We start from the raw sequence: 12,373 nt of genomic DNA on the forward strand, positions 1-12,373 counted from the left end.
ATAGGCAGTGTGCAAATGGCACATTATGACAAAAAGAAAACCAAAGCAGATATAGTTTTTGAAAAAAAGATATTTATGGGTGTCGAGAACATGGGTTGTATTTAATGTACTATAATCTTCGGTTATATTAGTTTTGTGTATAAAGACCTTGTTGGAATGGTATCTGCGTCTGTTAACTGAAATAGATATTGTGCAATACAAAATGATGTTCAGGAACTGTCAAAATTTCACTAATATATCACATTAATTAAATCAAACACGTTAAACATTTAATTCATTAAATTTATTTGCTTGATTTGATTTAACAAACAAGTACAATTAGATGATCGCAATTATCCTTATACTGTATTATTCAGGGTCAGTTCATATCGCAAAATGCTTTGTGATCATTGACGACATTGCGCCACAGCTCTGCTCTCAGGAAATGCAAATTTCGTTGTTGCTCTCGTACAAATGAAGCAATTAGGGGGGGAACTACGTTTTTTGGACACGGAATATCACTTCTTTTGTGATTTAAGATGTCTATAAACGTTGGGACTAGAAGTTTAGATCGTGGAAAAAAATCGCCATCACAGAAAAACAGTTCGAGCAAGTGTGGCGCTTCGATCAAAACCGAAACTAGCAAGCGTGGAAGTAATTCTTGTTTTTCTGTTCCAACGATCGACAAATATTTTATCAAGGTATCGGCAACTGAGGGTGTAAAAAGAGCAAATAACAACAACCAGTGTGAATCTAAGACTAAGAGTTTTGCGGAGAGCGAGATTCCGAAAAATAATTCAGAAAGGACTGTGGGTGTCAGTTTGTCAAAACCAGAACTGGTTAAAGAAAACACTCCCGTACCAGAGTTTAATGATGTTGATGACTCAGTCTCAGATTTAGATTTCAGTGTAGCAGAGAACAGTGACAGCAACCGATTAGAGTCGGATACATCAGATCCAGGAAATAAAGCTGATGGGAAAGGAAAGCTTTCACCAATAACTAGTATTGGTGAAAAAAAGGAGCCACAAGTATCAACGGACAAATTGCAAGTAGATGATGGTGATGGCACTGATGAACTTCAAACTGAAAATGAGTCAGAAACACAAGAGCATGATGTTGACTCAGTAGAGGATACACAAGCATATGTGGAATACAAAGAAGAAGATTTCAACACTGACAGTGACTTTGAAAAATCAGATTTAGATACTGAAAGCAAGGAACCAGAAGACTTTCAAGAAGACAAGAACGGAAAAAGCATCGTTGCATCAGGTTCAGGCAGCAAAGAAAAGAATACAGCAATAGGCAGCTTCATTAGCAGCAAGATAAAGAACACAGCAATGGGTGGTATCTTCAGTCGAAGCAGCAAGAGAAGCAGACAGGAGAATTGCCAGGGTGTAAGTACACACATAGTACATTATTAATATACATTTAGCACATACTGTGAGTTGCATTGTGATGCGTGAAAGAATATAGGATTTGTAATCTTGGTTTCTGTGTGATTTTGGGGAAGCCACTTGCTTTGTACTGTCAAAAAAATGTTCATGTCTGTGATTCTTATTTATTTGCATTGTGCAGACTTTGAGATGGACAGAGTGTGTACCCTTGAATAGCACTTACAGTATATGGACTTAATGGATACATGTTTATAAATCTTGTCAACCAGTAAGATCTGCAGACACATTCTTTGCAAAACAAAAGAAAGTGTCACATTTGATTGACCTGTGAATAAGTCGATATATCTAAAATATTTGATCAATAAATGAGATTTTTTTTTCATCCCATATGATTTCAATTGTAACTTTGTGCAGAAACTGAATTTTGAAAACACTTAGAAGTGAAATGGAATTATGTACTAAAATAGTTATATGATTTACTTTGGCAGGTTTTACAATATCCATTTATGCATTTCCAGATTCAGAATACCGTATTCAACAAAATAAATTGCTGCAGTAGCACTTTTCTGGGACTTTTTCTAATCTTGGATATGTTACTGATATGAATAAAGTATTGCAAGGGATAATGATATAAACACTTCATTATTGAAAAATTGGCAGAAAATCACCCCCACTTCCAAAAACAGTAAAAAATGTTTAAGACATCAGTCACAACTCAGACAGCAGAAACACATAATTTTATGGTTAAAAATAGTATGAGGTAGTCAGAAATAAAACAAAATTTAATTATTAAGCTTTTCAACAATGATTACAATGAAAACAAAAACCGGAGATACTTTTAAACTAAATATAATGGCAGGTTTCATGGTAACTCACTAAGTCAGAGATAACGCAGTCTTGCTAGTTTATATCAAGTTTATGTATGTTTTATAATTTATACATAAAAAAATGTGAATTAAAAAAAAACAAAAAACAGAATACTTAATTTGTTCTAATGTTGTGTTTTCTTTGCTTGAGATGTAATATGTACAGTTTGTTTTGGATGTTCACATTGGGTTTTGGGTATTTACAATGGATATTCAGTTTAGTGTGTACTTTTGATGCAGTATCCTGTCATAATTTGTCATGTTTGCTGACTTAGTTGGAACAATCTGCATGTTTTGATGGATGATATTTTTACTGGAACTGTTGTAATCGTAAAGTGCTTAGAGAAAAACCATCAGTCAGTCAGTCAATCACTTTATTGACTGAACCAGAGTACAGAGAAATTTGCCTTACAATTCTCTCTCTCTCTCTCTCTCTCTCTCTCTCTCTCTCTCTCTCTCTCTCTCTCTCTCTCTCTCTGAGCTCTCTTTCTATTTGTGCATGTATCTCTTTCTTTGTGTCTCTTTTTCTGTCTGTCTTGTCTGTTTCTCTGTGTGTGTCTGTCCAGGTATAGATCTCTCATTTTCTGTCTCAGCAGTTATAGAAATTACACATGTTTCTTCTCACTGTTGCACACACAGAGTTCTAGTGAGGAAGAAACAGAGAGACCTTGGCGCCCAAAGAGCAGCTCTCGTGAACAGGTTTGTCTTTTACTAGTATTTGTCCGCCTTCCTCTATAATTTAAATCTGTCTCGCTTTGTCTCAGGCTGTTATTTGTATACAGTCCTACTCAGTCTCCCTCGCACTCTGTCTCCTTCCTCTGTAATTTAAATCTGTCTGTCTCGCTTTGTCTCAGGCTGTTATTTGTATACAGTCCTACTCAGTCTCCCTCGCACTCTGTCTCCTTCCTCTGTAATTTAAATCTGTCTGTCTCGCTTTGTCTCAGGCTGTTATTTGTATACAGTCCTACTCAGTCTCCCTCGCACTCTGTCTCCTTCCTCTGTAATTTAAATCTGTCTGTCTCGCTTTGTCTCAGGCTGTTATTTGTATACAGTCCTACTCAGTCTCCCTCGCACTCTGTCTCCTTCCTCTGTAATTTAAATCTGTCTGTCTCGGTGTTATTTGTATACAGTCCTATTCAGTCTCCCTCGCAGTCTGTCTCCTTCCTCTATAATTTAAATCTGTCTGTCTCGCTTTGTCTCAGGCTGTTGTTTGTATACAGTCCTATTCAGTCTCCCTCGCACTCTGTCTCACTTTCAGTTCTCTCTCTCTCTTGCTTTCTTGCTCTCTTCTGTTCAGTTTCTGATAACATGATTGACTTTTATCTTGACAGAACCCTCATTTTCCATAGTTGGGACAGTTATTCACTTACATGTTTACAAACATTATGATTGTTATCATAAATGTATAGCCTGTTTTATTTTCTTCTACAGTATCAGTATCAGTATCAGTAGCTCAAGGAGACGTCACTGTGTTCAGTACATCTGCCAAGCAGATGCCTGACCAGCAGCGTAACCCAACACACCTAGTCAGGCCTTGAGAAAAAGAAAAAAAAAGGGAAAAAAAAGATAAAATAACCAAGAAAAAAAATGATAACAAAAAAATAATAATAAATAATATATTAAAAAAAAATAATAATAGATAAATACATAAAAAATACTACTACTATTTCTAATAATAATATTTATAAGGCTTAAAATCTTGATGAAGTCAACTCTAAGTGCACAAAAAAAAAGACAACAATGATGATAAATAAGCAAATAAATGTAAAACATGCAGACACGCATTCATACAAACACATACACACACACACACACACACACACATGCATAACATATATGCAGCAAACATGCAGTTTCACAGATATGAAAGCACAATCAAATACACATAAACGTACAGGAGCCCCAACACACACACACACAGACACACACACACATTACCCTGCACCCCCCATGCCCCCTCCTCCACACTCTCATTTCTAGGCTAAGTATCTTCTACATGTATAATTTGACTGTAAGCATGCTATTTCCAGTTGTATTTTGTTTGGTTTTTGGATGTCAGTTTAAGGTGGGGATAGACTCTTTGTTCACAAAAACTATTTGAAATGCCTCAATAGTTATCAGTTAACCTCAATAAGAATAAACAGGGAAAAGGCTTAGATTCAGAATCTATATTCATTTTCCATTGCAGAAATGTTTACTTTGCTTTGGTATCTTGTATGATTTTTGTACTAGAATTTTTTAACATTTATTACCCCTGAATGTTCAGAATTCCTTGGCAAGTGGAAAGTACTTTTGTAGAAAATTCCCTGGCACTGAACGGCTTAAATGAAGAATAACATTTGTGTTCATCAGTGTGATTTTGAACACTAAATTGGTGGATGAATAGAATTACAAATACAATGGACGTTTTCTCAACAAGGTGATCAACTATCAAAACTTAGCAGTTCTGTTGACTTTATCATTCTGATTAACATAAGCAATTCTATTGACTTTATCATTCTGATTAACATAATTATGTAAGTATAGATTTGAGGACAGTTGCATATTTATGTATTTGAATTTTAATGCAGGATTCAGTACTGTGGATTATTTTGCTATTTCTCATGCAAGTCTTTGTAATAACCCTGTGTTTCAGGTGTCTGGGTGCATGTCATAATAATAATGATAATAAAAAATAATAATAATAATGGACATTTATATAGCGCATTTCTCCAGAAATACTGCTCAAAGCGCTTTACATTTCATTCCCCACTCCCGCCTCCCCATCAATTCTCCCCTCCACCTCCTGCCCCCCCACCCCCCCACTCCCGACCCCTCCCAACTCACACACACAGAAGCACGTGAAAAACTCATGCCTCATGCAACTGAACATTGGAAACTACCCACACACCTATGACGCCCTCCAGAAAAGGCATCCCTGCAACACGCACTCCGGCACACGAACACACAGACACCACCACACACGGCAAACAGCCTCTGCACAACAAAACATGCACCCAAAACCAGATCACACCAAGATTTAAAAAACAAAACAAAAAAACCCCTTTTACAGAATCATTTCCTCTGGAAATACTTTGTTGACAACAGATTTGGTGTAAAGATGAAGAGGAAAAAGTTCTTTCCACACATTCTGTAATCATAATGACAATACAACTCTGGAATGGGCACAAAAATGCAAAGAAGCAATAAATCTTTCCACAATCATTTTACTGCACATGATGCTGCTACTATTCTTACTAATACTAATAATAAAAATAATAATATGATAACAATAATAATGATAATGATAAATAATAGTAATAACAGTGATAGCTCTTTTAACCTCAGTGGAAGAATATATCCAAGCCCTAAGACGTATTATGTGGGATTAGACAAGGTTGTCTATTTTCATCACTTTTTTTCGTCTTTGATGTGTAACAAGATGTAACTTCTTCAGGTAGAGATGCAGTTTCTATGAAAGTAAAACAAATGGCAGATGACACAACATTTCATAAAAGATAAAGAAGATATTATAAAATCATATAGTTTAACAAACTCCCTTCTGCTAAATTTCTCACCCAGTTCACTTTCTCTGGACCTACAGCCTCTTTCCTGATGTCCTGATAAGCAGAGCAGTCCTGAAAGTATGTTTTCCAGGATCTGGATGCTGGTGCCACAAGGACACACACTGGTGCTGGATATATCTTTTTGTGGAGGTCAGACAAAAGTAATGAACAAGAAAAGAAATTAAGCAAATAAAAGAAATTGATCAGATGGACTATGAATTAAAACTTTTTATACCCCAAACTCCACAAAGGTTTACTCTTCCCATTGCAAGTGACAAGCAGTAAAATCTATCAACTCTTTCTTACGTGTGTGCATGTGTATGTGTACCCTGTGTGTGTGTGTAAACTGTGCATTCTTTTGTCCAGCGAGTCAGACCTTATCCCTTAAGGTCGCCTCGACTGACCCCTTTAAGACGGCAATGGAGCGATCACGACACACAGCTGTACCGTGCTGGCTACCCTGTGAGTTGAAATGAGAAGTCTGATTCTGAAGTGCAGCGTTCTGCTGGACTTTAAATATTGTTATATCATAAGGATTGAGATTTTTTTCTTCTAGTTCAGGAAACATACACATATCTCACTGTATCAATTTGTAGTGTTTGGCTAGAAAAAAATAACTTAACGATACTTACCAACCATATTCTTTGTTACAATGTCAGTATTTACACTGTGTTGGCTGTATACATGTGTAGTTTTTTAGCTGGCAAGAATTCAAATGATTTTTCTTTTCCTTCTTACTGCTTGACCTGGAATACTTGGAGGTAACAAAAGAGTGTTTCGTTAAACCATTCTACAGGCTTTTATACTTTTAGATCATCATGTAAAAAAAACTGTTTAGTCTTTAAAAAAAAATATAAATTGACAACATTAGTGAAACATTTCTGGATGGCTTTTTTGTAACTTGAAACTGATTGTTGGGCACAGGATGGTTCGTTCTTCTCCAGGTTTATTCTCTTGCCATCTGTTTGCAATTGTAGTTGAGCAGGTTTCTGTAATCAGAAAGAAAGATGCAGGGAAAATGTTTTAATTAAAGGTGACAGAGCACAAAACTTTCAATTTATTGAATATATGTTTTCAATGCACTGTGTTGCAGGACAAGAAGGACAACCCCAATTTAAACCTGAACGCTCAGTTCTATCTGGGTCAAATCCCATCCAGACCAGATGGTAAGTACATGCAGACTAATACAGCTGGCTTCACTTCTTGATTATCAGAAAATTATTTGAAGACCCCATTTTTCTATCATCATGTCTCTTGTTGTTGTTGTTTTTCTTCTCTCTTTTTTTTTTTCTATTCATTCCTTTTCTTTAATTCACTCCGGATGAATAATTCTCTCCCTTGCTTTTCCCTCCAGGTTAGGGTTAGGAAAAAAAATCACAGAAAATACAAAACACGAAGTAACTGAATGAAACTCACTGTACTTGACCCACTGCCCCCTTTCCTCATGTCGTGTTAACGCCCACCCCCCTCTCTCTCTTCACTGCTCTCAGAAGCTGATTTACTATCAGTACCTACTTGCTGGTAGCTTTCTTCACTGCAGATACTTTATTCAACGTCTTCATCATCCTCGTCGATGTCGAGACCTTCAGTTTGAACCATTTCAATCACTTCAGCAGCGGTAAAAGCCACTGTCGTGAGCTAGTTTGCTCCAAAAATGTCCATTTGTATTGCCTGCGATGCCATTTTCGATACCTATGCAGATTAGCTTGTTGTGTGGGGTCCTGAACTTGCTGGCTTGCTGTGGAGTGTGTTTTTTCGGAATGTCATGAAGAAACTTTCCTTTCGACCCTTGACACGTTTGCAATGCCCGGTGTAGCTGTGATTGTTATGCTACCCTATGAGGAAAACGTGGAAAAAAATTTTAATTGTCGAAACCGCTATAGTGTTCTGTCATCCAGAACACTGCCTTACGTCAGGAACGCTATAGCATTCCATCATCCGGAGTGAGTTAAAGACACATGCACAAAGAAGCATTCCTAAATCATGCTTATGTTTGAAGTGTATATGAGACAACATGGCAGAATCAGTAAGGCATTGACTTCCAAATGCAGAGTTCACCAGTGATCAAAGGCTGGTTTCACGATGGGTTCTTAACAGTTAAGAACATGGTCCCAGAAGAAAAATGTTCATAGCAACAAAAATTGAGTTTCATGACTGCTACCGTGAGGCATTTTGTTCTTAAATATGTTTGCAACTTTAGTGGTGTTCCTACCACCACCACTAACTGTGTTCGTAGCTATGTGGACAGCACTGCTGCACGTCATTATCAGCAACCCAGTGTGTCTGTGGTGGGTTCGAACACATTTTAGGTGTATGTGAGCCACTCACGACACAGAAAAAGAAGAAATGGCTAATAGCATACTGTTCAGTTACTTTTTGAGATGTGGGTTTCTCACAGCACATGATGTTTTCCAGCGTGATTGCACCAGCATCCCTTTTACATTCATGATTGTGTATTATATTGAAATATTTATGCATTTTCGTTTTCCCTGCAAACACACACAGACATGCATGTATATACACTTCTGTAGGCACACATGGAGATAAAAGAAGTGGGTGATGTAAGAATCACAACAAAACAGTTTGATAAACTGAGAATATCAATCGGCAGCAGAAGAAAGCCAGAATTAAAGGACACCTTTGACTGCATTTTATCCATGCTATGAAAGATCTGTCTCTGTGTGCACACATGTGTGTGTGTTTGTGTGTCTGTGCATATGAGTGTGCGTATGTGCATGTGCGCTCATACAAGCATTTCATGTCTCTCCTCTGTACTTCAGAGTAAACTGTATCAGCTGAGACTGCCATTTGAACCAATTATTATTCCACCTGTATACTTGGTTGCTATGCAGTCTGTGTTGCCACCAAGCAGACTTGAAGTCATCTGCCCCTTGGACAGCCTCAGTAATAGCATCCCTTTCCATTAAGGGCACCTCCTCAGACCTTAACCTCTTCACTTTCTTGTCCACTGAATTAATTGAGCTCTTGGAGCATTCTGTGGCACCTATTTCCATCAACAAAAAAAGGGGGGTATTTCATCAAACACCTGTACCAAATTTACAAGAGGGAGAACCACTGACTGACATTTAAAGGCTCAGGAAAGATTTATAAAAGTGATTTTCTTCCCTTTTCCAATTCACTGAGTCTCACAGTTCACATGAAATCTTATTTCTTCCGAGAATTGAAACCAATCTTTTTGAAAATGGTGATGTCACAACAGTCTTGGACTCGTAAATCTTCATAAACGTTGGAGGAAGTTACTAATAATGTGGACAGTGATGAAGAGAACTTGTACAATGATTCAGAAGGTAATTCTAATGAAGAGGAGAACATGGCTCATAGCTCCTTCTTTGTTTGTCACTGTGTTGAGTGCTTGTCAGTTTTTTGTTTGTTTCTTTTTACAAAATATTGAAAGCATGTAATAATTTCAATGAATACACAACAAATCACAAAGTTACTCCTTTCAATTTACTTCCATGTGAAAGTAGTCCTTATTATGCATCAGTCGATTTGATTCCATGCATAAAGTCCCACAATTAAAGACTGAAAAGCCATGGTAATACATACATAGTACATAGTACTGACACATCTGTTTTGTTCCTTGGCATATGGAATGAGCTGACCTCAGAAAGTGTCTGCAGTCAAGGGGTTAAAAGAAAACTGATGTTTGTGTGGAACACTGCACATGCGTGTGGATTTTTTTATTTTGATTTGTCCCAGCCAGAACCGTGATGAAGACAGGGAATGTTTGAAAATTTGATAGATCTATATCACAGTTATATAATATATATATATATATATATATATATATATATATATATATATATATATATGGTTTCTCTCTGATTCGCAGTCAAGAGCGGGCAGCAATCCTGATGAGCACTTAAGTGTGAAACAGTTGTTGCTTGCTGTGTAAACCAACCTTCCTTTTGGAGGTACATTGGACCAACATGGGCATAAATGAGAGCTTTTTAAAACCACCACCCCACCCCAAACACAAATACAGTTTTAAAGGTTAAAAGATTAACCAAGACCGTTATTTGGTGTGTTCTCCATTACATTATGAAAAAAATACAGACATCTGGGCCTGGATTTAATATCATATATATATATGTGTGTGTGTGTGTGTGATAGTCAGTCATGTCCGACTATGACCATCAGAACAGCAGAGGAGGCAACTGCTGTTCCAACTATTTGGGCTAGAATTTGATTATAGTGGAGAGTGTCTTGCCCAAGTTACATCCCCACTCTCTCAGCCAAGAGGGTTTTAGGACAGTCGACATTGTGATGGTTCCCAAAGGCCAACTAGCCCACAAGGCTGCAGCACTAAGAGCCAGAGCAATTTTGCTTCCTAGTTTGAGTCATAGTCCTTCACAAAAGACTAAGCTGTAAATGATTTCCCATTGACTGGTGAAACCATTGATAATACAGCTCTCAGTTTGCTGTTGACCCAAATGTAAAACTTATGTCAATCTGTGATATAAGCCAAGTGTTGGGCCGGATATATACATACATATATATATATATATATATATATATATATATGTGTGTGTGTGTGTGTGTGTGTGTGTATGTGTGTGTGTGTGTGTGTGTGAGAGAGAGAGAGATCTGGAAATGCCTCCCCTCACTACCAGGTCCCCCTATCTTCTTCAGCTTTTTTTTTTTTTTTTTTTTTTTTTTTTGTAGTTAGTCACATATGAGCCATGAAGGTTTTGCCTGCTTTGTTATACTTAAGTCAAAATCTGTAGTTTTGGGGGGAAATGGGGGTGAGGGGGGTGGCTTGATGTTTAAGCCTACATGTTCATGTGATTGTGTGGACTTGCCTTTATCCTTCTTGTAAATGACCATGATATAAAATGTTATAATATTCCTGTGACAAATTATTTTTAAAATGATTGAATCATCTGTTGACACAGGAGCCAGAATTGATGACATCCACAGACATTGGTGGAACAACCATGACCGCCTGGAGAGTCATCATGGCTACATACAGTGGTATGTCATTTTGAATGAATAATGAATGTGGAATAGGCATCCAGATCTTTCAGTAAAATGTGGATTTTGGTCTGTCATAAATCTGCTTAAAAGGAATGTAAAACTAAGTGAATGTGCGTTTTCTTTGTTAGTGAATGAGCAAATTAATCCACAAATTTTGAAATTCTTTAATTGCTGCACAGGTCTGTTTTTACTACAGCTGTTAGTGTGTTTTGCACATTTTGAAAGGAAGGGGTTGAGCAGGGTGAGATAATACGTAATTTTTTACCAGTGTGCATGAAACAAGTGAATCTGTGTACCAACCCTGTTTCAGTTGTCAGTGTGTCTGTGTGTGTGTGTTTAAATGTCTATGGGTAAAACTTTTCTCTGGAAATATTTTTATCAGTACCAAATTTTGCTGTAAAATGGAAAGAAATAAGGCTTTTCCACACAATTTATTATTTGGGGTGTAAGTCTTCCAGATTTCTGGATCATGAAAAATTTATGTTTTTCTCTTTTTGATTGACAAGCATTTTCTTGTAGCTGTTTTTGGATTGTTGCAGGATTACCAAAAATTCTTTTCCTTAATCTTTTTTATTTCAAAGAAAAAAATTCTGGACTGACAATACTAACTGGACTATTGGAAGTGTTTATTGCATGCCAATATTATGAAGAGGATACTGAATTAACTTGAACTTGTTAACTTGTTGAACATTCAAGTTGGCAGCTCAAAGTTGGTTTCTGTGGGAATCGTTCACCATGCAATAGCTACTTTTGTTATTAAATATCTTAGCAGTAAACTTACGGAAAAGGTAGGAATAAGTTTTTGAAAAGTTCAATAAAGATATATTGTATATTTATTAGTTGTTTGGATTTTAAACAGTGAAATGATCATCAGATGTGGCCAGGACTACTCACCCATGGTGAACATTCACATTCCACTTTATGTTTACAAAAAACACACACACACACACACACACACACACACACAAAACTGTACAAAAATAAATTGAATTGACTTGTTTAGTTCATATATCATCTATTTGCAGGGTTTTTTGGGTGTTTTTTTTTCATGTTTTATAAATGAAGCTGTTTCAAATGTGTCTGGACTTTTCTGAACTCCTGTACCTGTACTGTCTCGCCAGCTTCACTCTTCTGACACTCGACTTCTCAGGATACCTCACATCAGAACTAAGACGTTTGAATGTAGATCTTTTTTCTTTTCAAGCATCAAAGATGTGGAGCAGACTCCCTGACAACCTCTGACAGTCTGACTTCCTGAGAACCTCTGACTTCCTGACAACCTCTGACTCCATGACACTCTGACTCCCTGACAACCTTTGACTCCCTGACTCTGTGACACTCTGACTCCCTGACAACCTCTGACAACCTCTGACTCCCTGACACTCTGACTCCCTGACAGCCTCTGACTCCATGACAACCTCTGACTCCATGACACTCTGACTCCCTGACAACCTCTGACTCCCTGACAACCTCTGACTCCCTGGCTCTGTGACACTCTGACCTCCTGACAACCTCTGACTCCCTGACAACCTCTAACTCCCTGACTCTGTGACACTCTGACTCCCTGACAACCTCTGACTCCCTGACTCTG

General features: G+C 37.4%; 1 protein-coding gene across 1 annotated transcript in view; it reads left to right on the top strand.

Moving 5' to 3' along the window:
• The first annotated feature begins 364 nt into the window (after positions 1 to 364).
• Positions 365 to 12,373, top strand: part of LOC143300955 (uncharacterized) — a 28,997-nt gene continuing 16,988 nt past the window's right edge. Inside the window, exons 1-5 of the mRNA XM_076614904.1 lie at positions 365 to 1,373; positions 2,879 to 2,938; positions 6,151 to 6,246; positions 6,878 to 6,950; positions 10,701 to 10,779. Coding sequence (XP_076471019.1) covers positions 519 to 1,373; positions 2,879 to 2,938; positions 6,151 to 6,246; positions 6,878 to 6,950; positions 10,701 to 10,779 — 1,163 coding nt within the window. The 5' untranslated portion in view covers positions 365 to 518. The remainder of the gene's footprint in view (positions 1,374 to 2,878; positions 2,939 to 6,150; positions 6,247 to 6,877; positions 6,951 to 10,700; positions 10,780 to 12,373) is intronic.

Source organism: Babylonia areolata, chromosome 27 (assembly GCF_041734735.1).
Source record: "Babylonia areolata isolate BAREFJ2019XMU chromosome 27, ASM4173473v1, whole genome shotgun sequence".
Classification (NCBI taxonomy): domain Eukaryota; kingdom Metazoa; phylum Mollusca; class Gastropoda; order Neogastropoda; family Buccinidae; genus Babylonia; species Babylonia areolata.